General features: G+C 35.9%; 1 protein-coding gene across 11 annotated transcripts in view; it reads right to left on the bottom strand.

The window, feature by feature from the left end:
* LOC125710161 (PTB domain-containing engulfment adapter protein 1-like) overlaps positions 1 to 25,851 on the bottom strand; it is a 41,367-nt gene that overhangs the window by 1,867 nt on the left and 13,649 nt on the right. The window contains exons 2-12 of one of the 11 annotated variants that reach the window (XM_048979554.1): positions 17,250 to 17,331; positions 11,958 to 12,019; positions 10,475 to 10,546; positions 5,142 to 5,240; positions 4,539 to 4,676; positions 4,332 to 4,448; positions 4,099 to 4,185; positions 3,720 to 3,944; positions 2,393 to 2,531; positions 2,149 to 2,243; positions 1,800 to 1,814 (exon numbers count right to left, since the gene is read on the bottom strand). In XM_048979554.1, the coding sequence (XP_048835511.1) occupies positions 1,800 to 1,814; positions 2,149 to 2,243; positions 2,393 to 2,531; positions 3,720 to 3,944; positions 4,099 to 4,185; positions 4,332 to 4,448; positions 4,539 to 4,676; positions 5,142 to 5,240; positions 10,475 to 10,546; positions 11,958 to 12,019; positions 17,250 to 17,277 (1,077 nt within the window). In that variant the 5' untranslated portion in view covers positions 17,278 to 17,331. The remainder of the gene's footprint in view (positions 1 to 1,799; positions 1,815 to 2,148; positions 2,244 to 2,392; positions 2,532 to 3,719; positions 3,945 to 4,098; positions 4,186 to 4,331; positions 4,449 to 4,538; positions 4,677 to 5,141; positions 5,241 to 10,474; positions 10,547 to 11,957; positions 12,020 to 17,249; positions 17,332 to 25,851) is intronic. The other 10 variants (XM_048979557.1, XM_048979553.1, XM_048979556.1 and 7 more) reach the window with 10 other exon arrangements.

Below are 25,851 nucleotides of genomic sequence, written 5' to 3'. Positions count from 1 at the left end.
TTGTATCATTCTCTTTTGTGTTATCCTCTGTAACCTTTAGACACAGTCATATGTGAAACTCTCATGAGAGTTGCTGTTTTTGTTATTTTGGAACCACCACTTCTGGCACCAACAATCATACATTAAGAATGACTTGTATCTAATGGCTTGGCTGTTCTGAGAGGCACAGCAACCGGACATTTTGGTCCTGTCTACAGTGTCCACATTCAGTTGCAGACACTTGGTTCACCATTTTGGAGAGAGGGGCTGTTTAAGAAGCAGGTGTACCCATTGCAGTGGTGTATCTAATACGAGTGTATGAGAAAGGTTTTTTGGTCATTAAAAAAAATAAATAAAAGAAATAACACGTGGAAAAACGTTTTCAAGAGCAAGTCACATAGAATGCCAGAATAGTAGATGTTACTCCCTCTCTGAGGATTAATAGCAAACAAAATATAGTAAGGAAATCAAAATGTAACACATATGAAAACAAAACCTAACAAAAATTAGGATATTTACAATCAAATTCTTTGAATATTTTCCTGGTTGATACAAGAGTGCAATTCTAATAATAATATAAAATTCATATAACCCGCCAAATGTCAAGTTAGGAATCAAAAAAGAATACTTTGCTAACCTTACTCTACCTATAAATGTGAGAAAATATTTATATTTACAATACAGATCAAAACTAAATGTATTTCTGTCTATTAATTCTATTAAGCAAAACGGACTGGCCTGCATAGAAGCCAATGCTTCCCAATATCTTCACAGGTAAAATAATTAGCATTTAACAAAATGCATTTTTAAAACATAGTATCATAAATAAGTGTGTGCCTTTCTAGATTTCTAAATAAAGAAAGAAAATAGGGATATTGATACGTGTTTGAATAGTACTGTGATGTTTCTCAGAATTGGGATATATTTCAGGTGTATAGATCGAAGAAAATTTTGCTAATGCTGTCACAAAACCTGGCAATTCTCAGAGTGTCCACCAGAGGGATGCAGTTGAAATACCTTCATACTTGTTTAGAAAATTCATTTTCTGGAAAACTAGTGATCATAACTGCTGACCTGCCACTTTATGCTGTTTTCTGCCCCTCACATTTAATTACTAAAATTCCATTTAGTAGAAATACATATTTTAAATTATAAACTAAAGCTATTATGTTCCATCCATGTCCTATAACTGTTTACCCAACATAAGGTTTCGGTGAGCCTGGAGCATTTCCCAGAAATGATGTTACTGTCCAGCACAAAGCAAGCACTAACACAATCACAGCACAAGGAGATCGTTTCACCGAAATGCCTGGATTAAACATGTACAGAGACATGCAGGGAACATGCAGACATTACATACTCAGACCTGAAGGTCAGAATTGAACAATACTAAGCATTCAACCCATATTATTATTATTCCCCCAAATGCATACCAGTAAATATCAAATTTAACTAAGAGCCAGGTATAAAGTAAATAAACTGTACAAAAAGTTTACTACCTGCACAAAAGCAAACCTTGTCACCCAACCGCAAGACATTTAATATTTTACAACCTATTCAAGTACGCCAAGGACAAAAAATTAAGTTTGATTATTTTTAATTGAAAATGAAAAGCATGCAAGTTTTTACAAATAAGATATCACACAGAAATAAAGGAGGAAGGAAAAAAAAAACTAGTTGAAATGCAGCTTGCCTTACATCCCAATTCACATGCATGTTATGCTGTCATGCGGATGGAAATAAGCAAGAAAATATATTCATGCATATACGTGTGACAGTGCCAGCAGACTGTACCATTTTTACAGGAAACAAATGCATACCAACCATCTCTGACGCTGCCAATAAAGAGCAAATTAGAAAAAAAGTTTAAGTATCTATCTATTACTTCATTAACAATTACAAGCATACAGAAAAAGAGCACATGCAGTTAAAAAGTCCACATTCATTTCACACGACTTAACAGATTACCAAGTTCAGTAAATACCGCAAATATTTAACATAAGTTTTGTGTAAGTGTCCAAAATCTGATGGCTGGAGTTATTAAATGTTCCTCATTTTCAGCTGTTTGAATGATTTAAGCACATTTCTTCTGCCTCAGCAGTGTTTGAAATCCATTCTTCGATCCAGCTGTATACAATCTCTATATATTATTCACAAACATGCAGTCACCTGCATTTCGTCCAACTTGGACTGGATGTCAGGAGAAAATTCTGCTGCTCCACACATAAAGGGGTCAAAGGGTTCAGCACCAAAAAGATCTCTCCCTGAACAACACAGAAATGTTTGAGTCCAACTAAACATTTAAAAAGGTTACTGATCAATATCAACAGTCATCAAATACACTGAATTTCTAAATATTGGAGGTTAGAAAATAATATATATTGATTTAGTTCAGTATCCTAAAAATACGCACTGGTTTCAGCTGGCCTCATAAAAGAAGATGTGGGAGATTGACTATTTCTTGCTGGTGAGAGTACCATCGGAGACACGGGAGAAAATGGCACCATGTCAAACATGTCAGTACAAGGGGCTTTCATTGAGATGCTTCCGGCCTGCAATAACAAAGGTTTAAAAGACATGCATGGAATGAAAATTTGGTAATAACAAAACATTGGCATTTCATTTTTCTTATATCATATATTTAACTTAAAAAAATCATTTGGCACACTCGTGTTTCTGAAACCCACCACCATAAAATATTGGGGCTGTCCACTCAAACGGTACACTATATATCTTAAGACAGTTGCTGTTTTCGGAAAGATGATATACTGTAGGTGACTGCAGACACTGGACTGAGAATCAGAAACACTGAATCCTTTGAACAGCAGGTACTGTAACTATGTTCGCCTGAAATGTGCACCATCGTGTGCACCATCGTTTGTTGCAACCCAGTTTATCCTGTTTATATTTTCTTTGGCATATAATCCATAAAAAATGGTTGTTTTTTGTGGCTAGCTAAAGTCAAAACTACTACTCATTTAGCGACTACCTCGATTAGCAACCATTGACAAATATAATGGTAATACAAAATGCTGTATGCCTGACAACGCACGCAACGTTGTTAGAAATATTCACTTCATGAAAGATAAAAGACTGAGTATGGAAGGCTGAAGTAAAGCGTTAAGCACAGTCATAATGATGCCAAAGCTACCGTAATTTTTTTTTTTGTGGGAAAACATTTCTGGGCTTTTAATTAGTATTAATTACTTACAACTTGGGACACTAAAAAACATGTTAGATTTACTTCATATTACAACATGCACAAATATAAATAAAATAAATAAAATACTGATGACCTGAATTTGCCCAGGTGCTCTGCAACCTCAGGATTATCTTAATCTAATAAAACTAAACTAACCTTAACCACAAGTGTGATCACTTGATCATGATTAGACTAAAATAGTCATGTGACACACACAATTGTAAGACAATAAAATAGGTGTAATGTCAAAAATGTATAAAATATGCAACTTCAAACAAAATAAATTCGTGAAAAATTAGTTTTGTAACATTAGTCACTCAATCTAAAGCTCAAAAGGCTGCAAATGTGGCAGCAGGTTGGGGTTGGGGGGAGGATATCGAGGTTCCATCTTCCAGAACCAGTGACATGTGAACGTTTGTATCGTGGATTCAGTCTTAGTTGCAGAGCCATTACACCACTACTACAAAGAGGAGTGGTTACACATGAAAAGATAAATAAAAAGCAAGCCTGGAAACTGGAAAATGCACGGGGGATTTACACGAGGCCGAGGGACACTGTGCCCATTCGGTGACTTTGGTAATGTAGCTTTAGCCGGAGGAGGAGTTAGTAGCCCCGCAGACAGACAAGAGTCAGGTGAACTCATAGGAGTGAGCGTGACAGAGGAGATTTCTAAACAAGAGATCGACTTCAAACTATGACACCAGAAGAGAGATGAAGGCCTTTGCAGAATATATGCTTCATTAGTAGAGTTTGAGAGCAGGAGCTGTGAAAAGACGGCAGGAGAAAGCATTACGTATCAATAAAGCATTTTTTAGAGAGACAGTTTAATTACACAGTATAGAGGTATCTCAAAGACGCAGAATTGCTTTCACTGACAGAAAGTAGTGTGTGAATAAGAAAGAAAATCCCAAACTCACTGGTGTTTCATGAGCTACCCTCAGTTGCTCTTTGGCACCTTGCAGCTGCGTTTTCAATTCAGAGTTTTCAGTTTCTAATTCTTGTATCTAAAATAAATGGTAATTGTTTGAGATTATTAAAGAAGCATTATTTTTCACGGGCCGCATACTACTTTCTATTTACGTAGGGCTAAAATATCAACATGCGCTGTTTCTAGCATATCACACTGATGAAGAATTTTAAAAAATCTTACTCTTTTTTGCAAACTTCCAATTTGCTTTCGTGTCTCCACATCTTTCCCCCCAGATTCCAAGAACTTTTTATATGCCAAGTCAAAGGCTTGGCCAATAGTCAGAGTTATCTCTTCTGCCTAAAAGGGTTACACAAAGCTTCACATTAAAACGTCAAAAAAAGCCACACGTAATTACATAGTGGTCTTAAATGCAGATATTTCACTTACACATTTTTCACTGTCAAAAACATAACACAAGTGCTTGTTAGACTCCGAATCTTTACAGATAAATGTGAATATCCTTTTGTCTGTTTTATCATCAGCACAGAAAGACATCCTGTGCAACTGGCAATTGTACTGCACATCCTGTAAGATGAAAAAGAAAATGTCAGACAAGGAACAAAATAATTTCCTTTATTTTGTTCTACAATTGAACAGGAGTACAAGTGCATTACTCAAATGACCATTACCCATCAAAAAGGAAACATGAAATCCAAAGGTGCCTAATGAAATTACATTTGCTTTTATGATACTTTAGTATAAGAAAAGTCCATGGTTGCTTTTCAGTATAGAAAATAATTAACTGCAAGTCACTTTGCAAAATACCTATTTCCCCCTCAGCCAGCACGCTAGACACCATTTCAAGAAAAAATTATAATAATTTGCTGCTTGTACTTTGAGGAACTACTCTGTTATAGAACTGTCCCCCGACTAGACTATGTGGCACAGGTCTCCCCTGCACAGCCACTTTATAATTAAGCTTCACACTGGCAAGATATGCATGTAATCACCACCATATTAAAAGATGTCTAAAATAAGCTAGAAACTTACTTTTGTTTTAGGGTCTAAAATTTTCACGCCATAGATTGAAATCTGTAATTCAATTTTTGGAATCTTCTGGCCCTCAGATTTTTTGATATGCCTTTGAAACTGCAAAGATAAAAATGTGAAAAGCATTAAATATAACGAGGAGTAAGTCAATCAATAAATCGAAGTTATTTATAAAACACATTTAAAACAACTTCCAAAGTGCTGTACAAACAGGATGTACAAACAGTGCTGTAGGAACAAGTCACTAGATACTCTACAACGTATAGAATAAATATACAGTTAGCATTAATACCGATAAAATACCACAGGACACAAATCAATAAGATAAAATAAAAAAATATATAATAGTAATAAATAAGATAAGAAACCAACTTAACAAAATCAAAAGAAATGAAATGCACATGAAAGCAGATGAGTTTTAAGCAGGGTATAGAACAAATAATGTGCCAATTTATCTAGGTAACTCCACATTCAAGCCAAACCATAACTTTATATAAACATAACTTTATATTATTTTAAACAAATAAAGCAACAATAAGTACAAACAAAATGGTTAGATGATGATGATGATGATGATGATGATGATGATGATGATGATGATGATGATCAATAGAGATGGTTTTGGAGGAGTTTGTTTTTTACCAAGCGCATTATGAAAAGCATACGGGTTTCAAACTGAAATCATTTGTTTGCTCTGGATCATTGTCAAACCAATTCTGCAAGGTTCCAACGTTATATATTTTCTAGATATCCAAAGTAGGAATTTGCACTTTTGTAACTGCTATGGAATATACATCAAAGGTACTTGGTATCACAACTATAAGATAGGATAATGCAGCAATGTCAACATATTGAGAAAATGCGTTTTTGTTTGTTCGTTAATTCATTCATTCATTCAATCTACAGTCATGTCAAAAAGTAAATGCACACTCTTTCAGTCCTATGGTTTCACGTATCATGACATAATAATAATTTTAAAAAATCATCTGGTCCTTGCCAGGTTCTAAAATTATTTAAATTTAACCTCATGTGTAAAACAACACGCAACAAATATTTTATTAATCCTGAAGGAAATTTAGGTATGATTCAATAGCTTGTACAACCACCTTTAACATCAATAACTTAGTCATACAGAAAATGATTACTTCAACAGTCTCTCACATTGTTGTGGAGGAATTCTGTTGTAGATTTGCTGGTGTGCTTGGAATCATTGTCCTGTTGCATGACCCAATTTCAGCCAAGCTTGAGCTGTTGGACAGATGGCGTCAATTTTGACTCTACAATACTTTGGCATACAGAGTTGTTCATGGTTGACTCAATGACTGCATGGTGCCCAAGTCCTGTGGCTGCAAAGCAAACCCAAATCATCACCCCTCCACCACCGTGCTTGACAGTAGGTATGTGTTGGAAGTGTTTGTGCTGATATGCTATGCTTGGTTTTCACCAAACGTGGAGCTGTGCATTATGACCAAGAACTGGTCTAAAGCACGTTGCTGCAAAAGTCTTGTAGTTTGATCAGTTGCAACTTTGCAAACTTATGCCATGCTGCCATGTTCTTTTTATAGCGAAGAGGCTTTCTTCTGGCAACCCTTCCAAACGAGTCATAATTGCTCAGTCTTTCTCTAATTGTACAGTCCCAAACTTTAACATTTAGCATTCTAACTGAGACCTGCAGTCTGAGATGTAGCTCTTGGGTTTGTTGCAGTTTCTCTGAGCATTGCACGGTCTGACCTTGGAGTGAGTTTTCTGGAACATTCTGGCAAGACTGGCAGTTCTCTGGAATTTTTTCCACTTGTGCATAATCTTTCTCACTGCAGAATGAAGGACTTTAAATTGTTTCGTAAATTGCCTTATAACACTTCCTAGACTGATGGGCCACAGTAATTGCTTCTCCAAGATCAATGCTGGAGTCCTTCTTCCTTTACACTGTCATAACGCACACACCTTAGCGCTCCAGACCAGCAAACTGCCAAAACGTCTGCTTTTATAGAGGTGGTCATACTTGCTGATGATCAATTAAGTGCATTTGATTAGCCGCACCTGTTTATGCCTATTTCCTATGGAAGCAGCAATGCATTTTGGTTTAGTTTTTGAATGACACGGTGTAATATGTCATGTGGTGTTGTTCATCTGAGGTTGTATTGACCTAATTTTAAGATCTGTCAAGAACCAGATTTTTTTTATTATTATTATAATGTCCTGATATGTAAAACCTTTGAATTGAAAGAGTGTGATTTCTTTTTCACATGGCTGGAGGTGTGAACTCATTCAGGACAGACAGAAAAGCATAGCAAGAGGCTACCTCATGAAACTAGTGCCCTCCCCCCCCCCCCCCCCCCAAAAAAAATGATTTTTTTGGTTCATACTTTTCTGGTCAGTGCACAATTCAATATATGCTAATTTATAATTGTGATGTCTTTACAGTTATTCTAAAATGTGTAAAATCAGACAGACGATAAGCCCGCATCAGTCAAGTGTGGAGTTCATCCCACCATAGGAAGAGCTTTAATGCTAAACACAACCCAGTTCTTACCTTAGAGTTGAACTCCACACTTGAATTCCACAGGCATGTAAAATAGACCAGAATGTGGGAAATGTGGGAAAAACACAGAGAGAAAGAGTTAACAGGAAGACGAGACTCAGAAATATGTAGGAAATGAAGAGTAAGAAGCACAGTGACTAATGAGTATTCAACTGTTTTAATATACCTTAATGACATAGGAACTCTTCCCTTTTGTAAATCAGTATGAATCACTAAATTTCAGGAATGGTTTAATGGCTCCCTGTGATGTTAATTTATTAGACTGACGCCAAACAGCATTAAAATATCAACGCATCAATCCATAATAGATAAGCACAATTAAAGTACCCTATAAAATCGATGGATTTGGAACTATAGCATGACTAAGTTTGGATGATCGCTGGTCTAGCCTCAGTTAACTGGAGGCTAACTGACTTCTTTGAGCTGATGGAGTCCTTCTTCCTTTACACTTACAGTGTTACGGAATGTTTGCTGGGTGGATTGAGAGAAAGTGATTTGTAAAATGGGAAAATTTAAGACGAAAGTATCTCCATAGGTTCAGTTTTAATTAACAGTGTTTATCTGGAGGCTATTATTCAGTTGGTCACAATTTCTCAAGATAAACTCTGGTCTACCTACTGAGTGTTAAGTTAGTGTTAAATTCAAAACATCTCTTTTAAGACAAAGCAACTTTTACAAAAAAGCAAAACTAAAATTTTAAATGAAACAGTATCACAAATGAGGGCATGATCACCATTCAAACTTCTGGGTAAAACAACAAACAAATGAAATTATAAATAATCACTAATAAGTTCAAATTTTCTTCAAGGTGCCTTGTGTAACCCATTTACTAAACATTTTTTTAAAATTGTGATTAAGTTTGTGTTGAATTTATCATGTTGCATTTCATGTTATTGTAAAGGAAAATGTTATAATTTATGTATTTTGTGGCCAAATTGTAAATTGAAGGTGGGGTCATGGGGTCATGGAAGGCGCGGGAAAAGTGAGAGAGAAGATGGAGAAAAGCAACAACAGTTAAAGTGTCGGGGATCAATTATTATAAAAATACGTAGCACACATTTTATTTTTGCCACTATTACAGTAATGAGTCGTCGATTAGATGACAAGCGGAACTGTATAGTGGATAAAGTAATTACATAAAGGTTGTACTTCAATAGTCCCCTTAATTTAAATTATCCTGCTCGTGGGTAGCGGCTGTGTTTCTTGACCAAGGGACAAAGCTGAAAGTTCGCTGCCTCAGCGAACAGTTTAGTCAGGTCTGTAAGGAAGACGCACAACAGTGGGCGCCGATGAGTATTACACCGTGATTTTCATTGAGCCGAAACTTCCTCACAGTCTGCGAGAGATACAGTTTCTTAACATTTTCAAGCTTCAGTTGAAGACATTTATTCCACGAATGCTACAATGTAACTACTACTACGTAACATTCTTGTTGTTCCGTTGTTACTGTTGCTGCTGTGTCTGCATTGTTTTCAGTATCATTGTTTGCATTGTAAAGCGTCCTTGAGTGCGAGAAAGGCGCCATATAAATAAAACTTATTATTATGATGTTTAACATTCTCTTCATTCTTAATTTAATTCAAGTTACATATACTACATGTGTAAATATACTGAATATGTATATGCAGATGACATCCCATTTGGGTTGTACCCCTTTTTTGCACTCCCAAGTGCCACTGTACAGGTCAAGGGCTTATACAATGACAGGCAATAAATCGTTTTACTGATGCAAATATAATTCAAGACAGCAACAAATCAAAGGTCAGTAAAAGGTGAGGAATTAAAAGGATATTTTACTTTCAGATAGCCCTAATTATAATATACAGCAGTCCTCCCGTATCCGTGGGTGATACTTTCCAAGACCTACCGCGGTATTTTCATGGTAACTGATCACCACTCTGTACCAAAAAAGCCTGAGTTAATGCCAGTCAAGTCTAACTCAAGAGTCAACAGAGCAATGAAAAAAATAGCGCCTATCAAGGCATGACGGAGCAATGAAAAATCATGCTTTTTCATACCCCTTAAAGGATGAAGGAACAATGAAAACATGCTGCTACATATATTTTTCAGACTTTGGTAAACTGCGGATGACTGAAATTGCAGTTACTGATACCGCAGATACGGCGGACTACTATACGCATGGGGAAAAATAATTCATTAGATTGTTACAATTGAATAAGTAGCATGGGATGAAGAGAACCACTATTAAAAACTAAGTGCATATAGTTTACAACAAAAGAATGTGATTAATACATCAACAGTATATACCATAGGCATGTGAATGTAAACTTGAAGCCAGTGTTCTTCAAACTGGGCCCTGATGACAAACTGATTATGGTATTTTTTGGTCCAGCTGAGCTCTTAATTATGCCTAACCAAATTTAATGCATCACACAACTGAAATCACTTTAAAAAATGTCAGTACAATGGCTTCCTCCAAGTTAATCCAATCGAAATTCAACATATGCAAGTGAAATTATCATTATTTGTTAATAAAGCTTTGTAATTCTATTTAGTTATCAGTTATTTGGTTGAATACTCAAGGGTAATGAATGCGCAATCGTTGATTAATTTTAATAATGAACACTGCTTTACTCACTTGAAGGGGCAAAGCAAATATTTAGACACAATGAACAATTTTTCATAATTACAGTTACTAATCACAAGAACTTAATGTGACAAACTATAGGATTCATTCAACTCACCTGGAAATCGGCATACAGAATGGTTCACAAGGACCATGATTGAGAAACATGCCTGTGTAACTATTATTGAAAGCATCACCACATACCTTAAGCTTTCGGACTGCATCTTTTACAACTTCTGTGCCTTTAGGTTGATCAACTTCTGTGCTTCCGAGGAACTAGCATAAAATGAAGAGATTCATAATTAAAGCAGGGCTCTCGGGTTTCATTAAAAGGTTGGAGTGTTGGGGACACAGTCGATGCCTGACATTTGAGACCCCTGCCTTACACATTCATCAGATCTTGCTCTTCCACCACCGTCTGATGTAAGTGTGTGTGTGCGCGTGTGTGTATACACGCAATAACGTGCTTACAGTGGGATCACATGTGACTTATTTTGGAATTTACTTGGAAACAACAAATGCCATTTTCTGATTGGCTATTGACTTTGTATAACTCGGGATGGCTATGACCTCCACTCCGTATGCCTGGGCATTGTCCATTAATTCTACATAATGGGACACCTTAGTGGGCATTATCCCTTACTTTGCAGTCTGAGATACACAAGGTGTAGTGTGTGAACTGGTCCAGATGAGTGTGTCTCACGGAGAATTGGGTTTCTGAATTGTGAGATTAATTTATTTACGTCACAATATATAGGCGAATTTCCTTGAAAGACTTGATTCACTTCTGGGTGTATTACATAAATTCAAGAGGATGGACTATTTGGGCAGTCAATATTAGACATTACAGAGAAAACGTAATGAATTATTTCAATTCAAGCAAACAAATTAAGAGTAAGAGCTAATATAATAATACGTTTCCATTTTTTTTAACATGTGAAAATTTCCCTTGCTATCTATTAGATGGCATAAATAAACATTATGCAACATCAAGAGCATATAAGCAAGAAGAAATATTAACGAACATGACAGCTAGCTTTCAATTAAATGAGCAAGCTGTTCCGGCCAGCATGAGTGCACACAGTGCTGATGCTGTGCCCAAAGGCATGTTCCACGCTGCTCTGCTTGAACACTGTGCAGCTGCTGGAAGTGCAGCCATGACAAACAGGCAGCGGAAATTGGCCTGCTGCTTGTCACCCATAACTGGACACTGTCACCTTTGGCCTTCTTTCCACTTTTCACTCTTGCAGTCCTCTCCTTAACTCATTAATTCAGTCTTCTGAGTAGATGAATTTAAAACACACTGAGCCACATTATGAGTTACCTGTCCTTCACAGCACATAAAAATTTACAAAGACAAATTCAACTAAATACTTTCTTTTGTAGGAAGAACTTAGAGTACCTGACCAAAATTCATATAAACATTAGAATATACAGAAGCCATAATGCTGCCTACTGAATCACTGAGCATTGTTGAATCATTAAAAAAAAAACAGCAACAATTAAAGTACTGAATCAGCAATTCCAGTACTCCTACAGCAACAATAAGGGGAAAGAGAATACACTAAATCACTGCTTCTGAAATATTCGAAGCATAATATCTAAATGTTTCATTTAAACAATTTGTAGATCCAACAAAGAGTAAAACCATTACTTAGAAATCACTGAGAGGCCATTCGGTACGTACCTTAGCATTATATGCTATATAATGCTTCACAAGGGCTTCTGGTGTGTGCATCCATGACTTATCTGAAATTTGGAAAAAAAAACATATAAATTATTTTTGAAAGCTGCCTGTTGTAATAATACTGTAGTATGTAGGGTTAGGCGGTCCGTGGTCTATCCTGGAAACTATGGGTGCAAAGCAGGGAATAACTCAGAATGGATCACCAACCCATCGCAGGACACAGACATTATTTACACCTATTGACTGATTCATAGCTCCAGACTACCTTAGCATGTTTTTATACATATGAACCAGAGAAAACCCCAAGATGACACTACACAACATGCAGACTCGACACACGTAGAGCAAGGGCAGAGACTCAAACCCTGGTCCTCAGAGGTATGAGGAAACCATGCTAGCCACTCTGCCACCCCATATTCTTTGCAAATTATACTAAATTAAAATGAATCTATTTCCTCACAAACATCAAGCACATAAAATAAAAATTATCATGATGTAGTTCTAGAATCTCTGATAAACTAATTTTGGCTTTCAGTGAAAAGACGAGTCAGATTCTATATTCAATGAGATTTCACTGACATTGTGCTGATTCCACAGGCATAGTTGAATATTCAGTAAAAGTAAGGCACTAAAAAATTCTAAATATACAACCCTCTGTCTCCTATTTTGAAGTACAAGTCACAAAAAGATTAGTTGTTTTTCCTTACTGGAATGAATGTTTAATGGTTTATACTTCAAGCAATCTTCAAGCAGCTAAGGAAAGAGAACTTCTTGGAAGTGTCTAGATTACCATTCCAGTAAAGTTTCTGTTCAGAAAATGAAGAGGATATCACCAATTACGTGGTGTTTGGAACGCTAATGGCCTTGATATGAAATATGCCAAATACTTAAAGTCAAACTATCTCAGTGTTATTCTATCAGGGCTAATATATCCCCTTTCTTCCATGGAGCAATACATTCCGTTGATGGACTGGGTGCAGGAGGTACAGTCGGAGGTAGACAGGCTGCATTTTTCCTCTGTCAGCACAAAAGCCTGATTAATAGGGGTAAGTCCACCATGCATAAAGCTAGGAAAGAACACCGCGTTACTTTCTGCAGCTAGGAAGGTCAACAACTGAGTAAAACAGTTAGGTTAGAAAAATCTAGAAACGTGTATATGGGCATTTAAATATGACAGGATGTTATATAATGGGTGGAGGGTTATCTAGCACTCCTATTGTCTGCTATATAAATTACTGCCCATTGCTCGAATACACAGTTACGATGAATTGGAATTTTATGTCAGCTAGAAAAATCACACAAAGGTAGCATGACAAGTGTACTATTTTGGTCCCACAAAGATAATCCGCTTGTATTCTATTTTCAGTTATTGCTACTCAAGATCCCACAAAAACATTATGAATCCTATGCTTTGCACTTTCAAACATTGCTGGATTATACAGACACATGGTACAGACAGAAGTTCATATTTTGATTGCACAATGAAAAAAAAAATACATTTTTATATTTAGCAGATCAAGGTACATTTGAGAAAACAGGGTCAGCGAGTCCCTGGCGCCATTGGAGTTAAGGGCTTTGCTGAAGGGCCCAATAGCGAAAATCACTCTGCAGACCACAGGATCTGAACCAGTGACCATCCAATCACAGACACAGAGTTTGAACCTTGAACCCACTGTGCCCCACGCTGTTCTAAATGTAAGCTTTTGTTGTTTGTTTTAACTAAAAAAAAAAAAATCAATGTAAAAGTAAAATTAAAAGTTTTTTTTTCTATATAGTCGTCCCTCGTTTATCGCGGTTAATCAGTTCCAGAGTCTACCGCAATAAGTAAATTTCCGCGAAGCAGGAGTCTATTTATAAATCGAATATTTTCGTGGTTAGAGCATAGCAAACCTGTTTACCAGTTTTTTAACATTATTAGATGTGAAATAACACCCTTTAATCACCATTACTGTTATGATTGCTAGACATGGAAGCAGGAACGGGGAGACAAGGAATCAGGATCGAAGGGTTTATTTGGAATCACTCCAAATGCAGGACACAGGAACATGTAACATCAAAACCTCAATGACAAACCTGAGGTTACAGACTCTGATGTGACTTAAATACGCTGGACGAATCAAACTGACAGAAAACAGCTGGTCACAATCGAGGTTGCACACGTGGTTAATAAGGGGGCGTGGCACACAAGAGGATCGTACAGGCAGGTCATGACTCGTATCACCCAATATATTACACAAAATAAGACATATTAGACGTTACAAATATCATATTAGTATTGTACATTTAATTACAAAGAGCAAAGATGCTTCCAATGCGTAGCGATGTATCATTTTCACTGTCTCGATCAACTTTTTAATGAATGCACAAAAAACCGTGATAGGGTGAAGCCACGAAAATCGAAGCACAAAGTGGTGAGGGACCACTATAATCCTTAATTTATAGCTTAAAAACTAAAAAAAAATATGGTTTAAAAAACAAATATAAAAATTCTTATGCTTTCAATCTGCATAAGGCTGGCACCACATATGAAAGCTCTAGAAACTCCATCCATCCATCCTCTATACTATAACAACAAGGACTCCATAGCACATAAACAGTTAAATATTCAATGTAATGCACAGTAATGCCTGCTGGATTCGATAAAGTCTCCCAATGCAACCAAGGACCAGAATGCATAGACCAGAGGCAGTGTTAAACTAGCTATGAATAAAACATCAGCTCAAGACATCATCTTCTTACTGACAGTCTTTTAGATATAAGGTCTTTAGGAGTTTAAGAAAAGGCATGGGAATTCATTTGTAGCTTTAACATGTGCATTATGAAAAGCATAGGGATTTCAAATTGAAATCATTTGTTTGCTTTTTGCCACTGCAAAAGCAATTCTGCAAGGTTCCAAAGTTAAATACTTTCTAGATATCCAAAGTAGGAAATATGCACTTCTGTAACTTATGGAAGATACTTACGATACCATGTACTTTATGTATGATCTCAAGGATAATGTAGCAATGTCAACTATATCAAGAATATGTTGCTTGTTGCTGCGTTTATTCATTCATTCATTCAAGTTGATTATCTCTGTCTTGCTCTCACTATTTATTCGTTCATTCTTTTTCTATCTATATGTATGCAATCATTGTGTTAGTAACCACATGCAAAGTTAACATAGCTTTCAAAATTATTTACAAATATATACCATAAATTGCAGTCATACATTTTGTTGTTATTGAATTGGCATTTTACTGTTTTTGTGTTATATGGTGCTGTGTGACTTTTTTGTTTGGTATTGTACCGTGTCTTGATATCTGTTACATGTGCATGTGAGTACATTCTCTTGCCAGTGAACTTTGCATACTGTAATGTAGAACCTTGCAGTGTTGAAACTGGGGTCTTTGACATGAATGAGTATCAGTGTGCTAAAGAAAAATGATCAGTCAGTGACAAGGAGAGAGTGGGAACTGACAATCTTTCACAATTTTGGATCTCAGGAGCATACCTACATTGACATTTTGACAATATTTCAAACATTTTGACTCTTATAGTTGCAGTTTTTCTCAGTGTTCTCATTTCATGAACATTATGTCATGTAGAACATTTCATTCTCAAGACATGCATATAGCACAACACTATGGTTTAGTTGCAAAAGCCTGTAACTTAATCAATTAGCTCAAGTCTCCAAAGCAAATAATTCCACCAATGAATTAGTCAGTGCCACCAAATGAAAAATACAATCAGCATCGTTTTAACCAAAAGAGACAAAATGCTTTAAAATGTGAGTATGTCAGTGTAGGTATGCCACTGAGCTCCAAAATTCTGAATGATAGTCGGTTCCCACTTTGTTATTGTCACTGACTGATCATGTTTCATTAGCAAAATTATATCTATTCCTGTCAGAACCATCAATTTCAGCATTGCAAGGCTCTGCATTACAGTATGTAAAGAGAAAGCATGCACATGCAACTTCTTCAGATCTCAAGATATAGTACAATAAACAAAAAAGTCACACAGCACAAAAACAGCAAAATGACAACAAAATCATTGAGTGCCACTTGAGATTTTGTACGCTATGAAAATCTATGACACTGGTCTATCACACTATACCTGTCTTTGATGCCTTTCATGTTATTGTTGCTTGTTACAGAGTCCCCGTTGGGAATAAGGTAAAGAACAATCCGTCCCTCATCATTTTCATTTGTAACTGCCACGATTCCTCAATCTGATCGCCGCTTCAATACAGTGCAATATTGTCCATGAAATATAGCTTATTGTATTTTCACTGTTGCATCTCGTTGGCTAGTTTTTGGCAGTTTATCATAAGCTTCGATGAGTCTGTACTTGTCATTGAGAGGAAATTCTTTTTCTCGTCCTGTTTTCTGGACCCAGCATTAGCCTCAGGTAGCTATCCAGAAGCAGATCGGTTACTGCAAAAATAGGCTTTTCAAAATAAAAGTAAAAAATAAAAAATAAAAATTTGCGTAATTGAAACTTTTTCCATATGTTCTCATGTATAAAAAGACCCAAAATGAACACTGTAAGCAGACTACTTGATTACTATATGCAAATTATTTAAACAGTATTTGTACAGGATCCTGTCCCAAGCTTTATGATCTATATAAGTAGTTGATCACTACAACCATGATCACTATAAGCTGGTTCCACTGTATGTTTTTTAATCATGTTTACGGTACGGTACGGTTACGGATAACGGTCTGAATGTTTTTAATCATTCTGAAAGCTTGGTTTACTGTTTTGCATGTGGTGGCTAACACAATGATGACATGCATATATACATTTGGGTGTAAAATTATTACAATGGGAAACTACATTTTGACCAACAAAAAACTACAGCAACTGAAAATTGTGCCAAATGGCAACTGCAAGAAACCATTTGAATATATGTGCTATATGGATTAACTGTTTTAAGAAATACTCTTATAGTCATGAGAATGTTACATACGTTTCATGAAATGTGCCAAAGCAAATCGAGAAAAACTGTACAGACACATTTGTGCAGCACCATAATGGACAATATGACCGAACTATAATAAGTATTCATCCTATCAGACATCAGCATATACAACTACACACACACACAGACACACACACATACACATTTTCAGAGTGAGATGATGGTTAATGTCATTTGAGGAATAACTAACACAGAACTCACAGTACCTAAACTGAGAGGAGAAAGTCTGACCTTTCCCTTAGTTCCACTTCAGGTGTGTCATGGTAGCAAGGAAAAACTCATAGTACACAGAAGTTCAGCTTAGAAATGAAGATGGATGTGCTGACCTTTCTTCCTGTTAAAAGCTCTGTTCATGCTGGTGAGAACTGCGCCTCTGCTGAGAGTCGCTGTGACCTGCCGCAGTTCCACCTGAAGGAGGAAGTGACTTGTCAAAACACAGATAATCAGAACCAAAAGCATATTCATTTCCCACACGGGCCTCTGAGGGAATTCTCCAGACACACACACAAACACACACACACACACGCACAGAAAACCCAACACTTAATATATACGAAAATAGCAAACCGGTAGAAGGGCATTCATTTGGACCTTTAAATCCATGCAAAATAAACTGAAGCAGAGGCATAGCTACAGTGGAATGGATAAGGGGGCTGAGTCTTTATTGGGGGGGGGGGGGATGTAAGCCAATAAAAACACAATTATTGGGGGGCTTAAAAAACCATTATTTAGGCTAACAGTAACTGCGGGATGAAGAATAAGCAGAAACTGTAAAGATAAATATAAAATCCAATCATATTACAAGTTGCTTATACATGAGAAAATCCTGGGAAGGAAGCTTCTGCCAGGGATCATAGGGTGTCCTGAACAGGAGTCCAGTCCAACCCAGGGTATACATGCACCATGGGCAATGCTGAGATGCCAGTTTGCATAAGTGTATGTCTGGAACCTGTGCAAGGACAGCTACATTACTTGGGGAGTATATACAGCACAAACTTCATATACCGAGTAGTGGAAGAATGTATGAGAAAACAGTCTTACTCAATGAGTCAGTGTCTCATATATATATATATATATATATATATGACATGGATACGAAAAGTTGTGAAGAATAAACCTCTCTCTAATGAGCTCCTCTTCGATGCTTTACAATCACTTACAAGGAATACTGGTGCAGTAGGCGTAATATGCCACACAAGCATGTGGGAGCGAAGGCTCTCTTTTTGCTTCAAATCTGCCAAGCAAGAGATCATTTAAATACTGTTAAGTGTGTTACTTTTAACAGTGCAATTTTAAAATCATTTTATGAGGTCATTCAGTCCAAATGAAAGATAAAGTGCTTCGATGTTGCCTTGTTCGGTGGTAATAGGTCTATAAATCACTGATAACTCCTTCAAAGAAAGCTACCCTTGGAGAGCTGAACAAACAAAAATTGTTATACAAAAGAAATATAGGCATGGTTCAGCTCATTGACAGTGTCCCAAACCTTGCTTTTTTATTCTTTCTAGGTATCGATCAGGTTATTTTCTTGTTTGAATATGATTAATATTCAAGAACGGGCAGAGTACAGCAACTTGCTCTTTTAGCATATAAATAAAATATAGTCAGGAGCACCTTGCTTCATTAGGAAGGTGTTGCAAATTGGAAGACGTACAAAAACAGTGGCACAGTAATACAAAAGATCTTTTTATCACATTATGTATGAAGATGAGTTCTCAACTTGGGTATTAAAAAAGGCCAATTATGTAAAAATATTAAAGACTGCAGCACTGTCATAAGAAATAAGCATATAAAATTATATGAAATGAATTAGTTTTTTAAAAAAGGGCAACACTGGCATAAGTATATTTTGACATCAGTTTTAAAAAATCGGGTAAAAAGAAGCACTGTGCTGATGAGTACAGAAACAGCTAAGGGTACACGTCCTTGAAAAATGTAACAATTCTTTCCATGATGCAACAATGTGTCCTGTTTGCAAGAGAATTGTATTATATGAGCATCATTAATACACAGTATTAAATTTGTTTAATGGTTTGTGGTTGACTAATACTAATAAAATATCGGGCACAAACACAAGGTTACAGGAGAGAACAACAGCTTTGTGATTTGGATCTGAAAATGAAATGTCAACAGACTGCCACAACTTCTTCATTATAATAAACCTAGAGAAAAACATAGCTGCCATGGTAACATATTGGAGCCCCAAGACTTTTTAACATATTTTTACAGCAGGGTGTGATGGAAAAAACATCAGAGCAGCATGAAATAGGAAAAGAAAGTATGCAAGTCATTTTAAGCCTAGAAGAATGGAATAGAGCATAATGCCTTACAATATAGATTATTTTCCACCAACACACATTCCTTTAACAAGAAAATCTAAAAGACTCAGAGACCTGTGATTCTAGCCACTACTCAGACTAACACCAGCTGTGTTTGCGCTCATACTTTATTGCTTCCTGCTGCAGTTTGAAAATCTATAAGCATGTCTTTAGATAATGGCGACGTGAAGACTAACTTCAGTAAAATACTGAAAAGTTGTATAAGAGTTGCTGCATACTAAATTACTAAAGATATTTGTGTAAGACCAAAAATCAAATATAATGTTGAACTGCTAGACTACATAAACTGAAAATAAAGGAATACGTCAAAGAAATTCAAACCAAATTTCCAAATCTCACATAAGATCTCAGCATGTTCAAAGAACCCTTTACAAAACAAAGTAATAACATTTAAGAATCAGCTTCCTCCCTAAGGCAGCGCTAATCTAATAATGTAAACCATATGCAAATTAAAAAAACTGCTTTCATAAACCCATGTAGTCCATTTGTCAGACACACATATTTGACGGAACCACAAAAACTATTTATAAGTTTATAATGTTACATTCCTCCCCAGGATTAGCGGGAAGGCCAAACTGCACTTTTGGCATATTTCTCTTACACATTCCTATTCACAACTCCACCCAAAAATAAAAAAGCCTCCAAAAACACAGTACTTTAAATGTAGAGTACAGAGCTGCCGTGTTTCTCAAAATGGCCATTTTATTTTTAAGGTACCTCCATAAGAAAACAAAACGAGAGCAAGCAAAAGAACAAGAATCACTGGCACACTTGTTTTGAAACGGAGTCGGAAATCGAGAGTGTAAGCTGTTTCTAATAGTGATCCACTGCAATCAAGATGGTAAGACACAGTATTTACAGAACACTGAACACTAACCTAAGAATTCTACACCCACCCACATTTCAAACTAGCTTCAGCTAGTTTCATGCAAGCTTTCTTTGTATTTTCCTAACATTGCCCTGTGATAATATGTTCCGTATATGGTTTAATGGTATATCTTACCATTAAAAAGCTGTCATCTGTAGTTATGACAGCACAAGCTTAATATTTCAATTGCAGTAGAACAAAATTTATGCCAAAGACAAAGCTTCATCTGAACAGAAACCACTCAAGGGAAGCTAAGGCCCTTTAGGTAGTATGTTGTCAAATATAGATTCATTCATTAGATATTCTTGTAATCATATACATCTTTGCAACTATTCGATTTGGTCATGGTCTTGCCACACACTCGGATGAGACGTGAATGTTTGCTTGGTCTTATGGGACTCAAACTCTTGTTATTTGAAAAACTTTCCCCAAGTCCATCCGTGCTCATAGTGTATATCCACAGCCAGTATGCAGGTGTACCCTCCCCCACTCAATTTTCATATACGACCTTCCACATTCTTCAACAATGTGCAAGCCCCCACTCAGTAAACTCACATCCTCATAATATCTGCCAAGTCAGCAATTATCCGTTTCACTTACATAAACCATAAAGGGTTTCTGTGCTCGACATCCAATAGGAAGAAGCACAGTGTGGCTCACATATATAGCAAATCATCGATTACCAAGGTGGTTCGTTTGATACTTCAGTAATCGGTTGTGTTTAACCTTCTTTATCCATAATGTTTTGTTGTTTTTGTTTTATTCGTTTTCTTTATTCCATGTAAATGAGATTTCGTGAAAGCGCTATATAAATAAAATGTATTATTATCTGGGGCGGCAGCCAATTTCTACTGATACCTGGAAAGAAGACATAATGCTAAGAAATGGTTTTCTAGAGGCTATGACTGGCCAAGTGTCCAGGCAAAATTGGCTTTACATAGTAATCTAGAAATAATTATTCAGTTCTAGTTGGTGGTCATTTTAAATAAATTATTATATTTTGTTTAGGTCGTCAATTATTAGATACCACCCAAGCTTCATCTCAGCTAAGCAGACTATCATGGTCCTTGTGTTATATGTGCATAATGTGATTCAGATATTAACATCACACATTATGCAGACCTAGGACAGACATGACGTCCCATTGGGCTTACGTCTAGATCAGTGTTCACCAAATGGTCGATCTTTAAGACGCCTAACTCTGGTAATCCTGAAAGCACCTGAAGATTATACTTCTGTATATGCTGGGGTTGTAAGATATTTTCTTGAAAATACAAATTCCCCATTAGGCAGAACTACAAGCCTGTGTGACTTGAGTTACAAACAATAAAACCGCAACAAAATGGCCACCTCAATTACAAAATTAACATGATAATGTTTAGTATCACAGAGAGAATAAAACAAAATCTCCCCCCCCCCCACTTTCTGTTTATGTAATTCCTGTGATTTCTTGGAAACATTCAGCATTATGTCATGGATTGACTCCATATGCATTTATGAGAAGAGTGGAATAAAAATAGAATATGAACAAATAAAATAAAAAATACTTTTGAATAAAAACAAACTATTATGAGAGATATTGCAACTGAATTGAGCATCACTGTACATAAATATACAGATTAGTGTAGTAACTACAATGGTCCCCACTGCAATAACAAAAGAAGCACATCTCACCTGTGATGATCCAGTGATACAGTATCCTTAACAGACAATCCCGAGAACTCAATTCAAACTATGTTCTTAACTTTAAATTTATACATCAGTGACACAAACATTGGTCTGCATGGAGGGAATGGTTAAGCTCAACTTAATTTTCAGTCACCAATTAAAGTCTCATCAAAATAAAATTGATTTATTGACCTGCACATACGGAGGGGCATTTACTTCCTTTGAATATATTAACATACATTTCATATTTTCTCTTACTGATGTTTACTAACCGCTACAAAATTGTCAGAACAGTCACATCTTTCTAAACCTAATCTGGTACCTGATGTTCTGTAGCATGTTTTAAAGATTTTGTATATAGTAAATAGAAACTAGTAATATTACCCAACCCTGTACTGACAACATCAGGCCATTAATCCACTTAACAGAAGCATATTTGCACAATTTTGTCAAGCTTAAAAATGCTATGGTGTAGCACTATTATGCTGTACATGGACCGACTCCAGATGCTTTTAAGAGGATTATTGATCAACAAGCTGCTCTGAGAAGGAACTTAACGAGGCATAAATGAGAAAGCTATTAATAAAGTCAAATGTGACTGTCGATTAGTCATATTCTGTGGCCAAAAACAGGAATGAGCATTAAAAAGCAAAATAGACAGATCTGACGAAAATTAAAAAGCTCATTGCAAATCACACCATAACACTGAAAGGTTCCTATTTTGAAAATAAGTTTTTATTGATATAGTACAACATTGGATAGGATACACAGTCGTATGTTGAGTTATATCTGATCAAGTCATGTCACGTTTGTCTGAGGTCCACAGTAAATAATTATACACTGATTGAGAGCCTAGTGTAATGTATTACAGTATAATGGCCAGCAACAACATTGAGATATTTCCAAACTGACTTGCGTCGGTGGTCCCGGTCCCAAATGCAAGTCAAAGCAAGGATGTATGTGATTTTCTGGAATTTAAATGATGATAAAAATGAAGAATCAATAAAGGCAGATCCTCCCTGTGTTTCACTATAGTATTTGATATGTAGTTTTTCCAAGAACAACCAATGACTTCTCTTTATCTGATAAAATAAGTCTTATGGAGAACTTTTCAAGAGTCTTTTCTTGCATCATGTCCAAATATAAAATATGTCTTACCCATTTGTTAAAATGCTGCCAAGTAGAATGGCATACTCATCAAGAAAAGCAAGTATTCAGATCGTTGGGTATAATGTTCCATATCTGCAGTCCTAGTTAACATTGTAAATCTGTGACCCTGATGGATAACATCCATCCATTTCAAGAGTAACTGAACCCAAAAGAATAAAGGCATGCTCGTTATATAATTTTCACTACTTTCAATACATCTGAACTGGAGATTTTATACTTGGATGTTACAAATGAAAGTCAAACATTACATTTCAAAGGCAACCTTGAAGCACATAAGAAAAATCTGAACCAAAAAATATGCATCCCTTCAGACCGATTTTGACTTTTGAAGTCTTGTTAATTTTTTGCATCAAGCAAAGAAAAATACATGCTTTGTTTATGAAAAAATAGAACCAAAAACCTTTGCATGTATTGTAAAAGTATTAAACATTGATACCATCATTAATTTTCTTAAAACAATGTAAACTCTAAAAGTCTTTCTTTGTATTTTGTAAAAATAATCTGGCATTTGTTTGTTATACAACATTACATATGATGATCAAGTGAATGCAGATGACTCAAACCTAACAGATAAATTGAAAATAAATAACCACTGTGAGGCAAGTATGACAACCTGGTACGCCATAGTAAACAAAAATTCCACATGATGAAGGTAATCTTTGTTTTTTTGTTACTATCACAAATATATTATGAATAGATTGTGGGAAGAGTGTGTAATATACACTCTTACAGGCATTTAGGCTGGAATTATGTAAATATTCATTCTCAGTTACAATATTTTCAGTGAAGAACACACAGTGAAACAAATACATACATTCAAATCTATGTTATTATATTCTAATTAATACTACCAATACTACCAAGTACATTTGCATCTTTTTCTTGCAAAACCATAATAAAATCATTGTTATATATTAGCCTGTTTGTTCATCCTCAAGTATAGAATTAGCAGTACCAGTTTCTTTCAGCCATCTTTGAAATTGATGTTAATAACTTGATAAAACACAAGAATGATGCAAAAGACAGACAAAATGTAGAAAATGGCAGGGAAAAAAAAATCAAAAGTTTGGGAGCAATTCAATTTCAGATTGAAACTCAAGAAAACAATTATTTAGGCTATATCATGATACTCACGATATTCAAACTGATGATGATATGAATGTTCATAATCACAATATAATATTTTATCCATATATTACCAAGCCTTTTTTTCCATATTCAGATCTGTTTTATTCTATTCTATTTAACACTACCAAGACAAAGCTCTAGTACATTTGCATCTCTTATCTTGCAACACGATAATAAAGCGATTCTTATACATTAGCCTGCTTGTTCCCAGGTAATTCAATTTACCATTTTCACAAAATAATTACATACCGCCTCTTTTCAATCTGAAGAACAAACGCAATGTGTTTGATAACACTTCATTGCTCTCTATAGGTGAATGTGAGCATGACGAAAAAGACTGCAGATGCAAATTTCTGAGGTGTTAATTCTAGTAAATTCATAATTTATCTTTCAGTAAACATGAAAGCAAAATAGTTCCGCAAAAGCAAAAAAGGCCATTACTGACACTGTATGCATTCTTTTAATTATCAAAATGTAATGTTTTATCAATAAGATTTATGAATCATATAAATAACTGAAAATGCACTTTTTTCTTATATTTATTTGTACATTAATAATAACATTATAACTATTGATTTCTCATGTAAATATAATCTACTCTGCATTGTCAGGCAGAACAAGTTACATGTCACTCTCTCTAAAGATAAGCTGAAGCAAAGCCAAGAACAATGTTCCAAAAAATACAATTTCCTATTTTTCCCAACAGAGCCAAAATATTGATAAATAATAAAAACCAGTGAACAATGAAATCATATGATCATATGCATGTTTTATGCCAGCAAGCCTCTCTCATTTAGGCTACTGTAAATCTTACAACAAGGCTAATATAGGAACAAACCACAATACATTTCCTTATGCTTGGCTTTTTTCCTTTCAGTTCCCTGACAATTACTTACTTGTAGAGTTTTGGTTGTGCTATAAATGGGGAAGCCATCTGATTGAATAATAAAAGTAGAGTAAAATAAAAATACACGTAAATTGACTGCACATAATGATTTAGAATTACATTGATATGATATTGCCACATTTCTGAAGTTGATACAACACAGTACTTTATCCACCCATAAACAGATGATAAAGAACACCACCACAAGCATTGACAATGTCATTGATAGTAGACAAACCATTCAGAAATTTACTAGCCTCCTTGTAGCACACAGAGCTAGTCCATTGAGACTACAGTAATGCAGCCTGCAGAGCAGGGATGGGGGACACCACTGATTATCTTTTCGAATCGATCCAAGACTGGAGTCACCGATACTGATTTTCAGTCCCAGTCCAACCCTAACACTAAGGGAGCTTATCCACCGCACAAAGTATGGTACTTTCTCTTTTCCATTGACTTCCGGTCGAGTACCAGTACCGAAAGTGCCAAACCAGCCCGGGGGACTTCTTTGGTACTTTGGGGTGGGATTTGCAAACATATTTGCTTTAGATTGGTGATGCAGATAGCCTGCCGCTGAAACACAAAATACAACCGCCATCTTTTGAAACACACAGTGATCAGCGAAAAACTAAATAAAAAGCAGTAGAAACAAAAATATTAAAAAAGTAAAATGGAAGGATGGACAAACGAGGAAACAGGCTTCAATCGCCATACAAAAAAATCTCTGTCGTAATACCAAACCGCTTGGAAGAAATGGGGCACACACAAAACACAGAAGAATGCCGCTTGAAAATCAAAAAACTTAAGCAGGACTACGGGAAAGTGAAGGATCAAAATAATAGGACTGGCACAGACAGGAAAACCAACAC

This window comes from Brienomyrus brachyistius, chromosome 16, assembly GCF_023856365.1.
Source record: "Brienomyrus brachyistius isolate T26 chromosome 16, BBRACH_0.4, whole genome shotgun sequence".
Lineage (NCBI taxonomy): Eukaryota > Metazoa > Chordata > Actinopteri > Osteoglossiformes > Mormyridae > Brienomyrus > Brienomyrus brachyistius.
The sequence above is the reverse complement of the archived record's forward strand: the minus strand, read 5'-3'. Positions and strand labels throughout refer to the sequence as shown.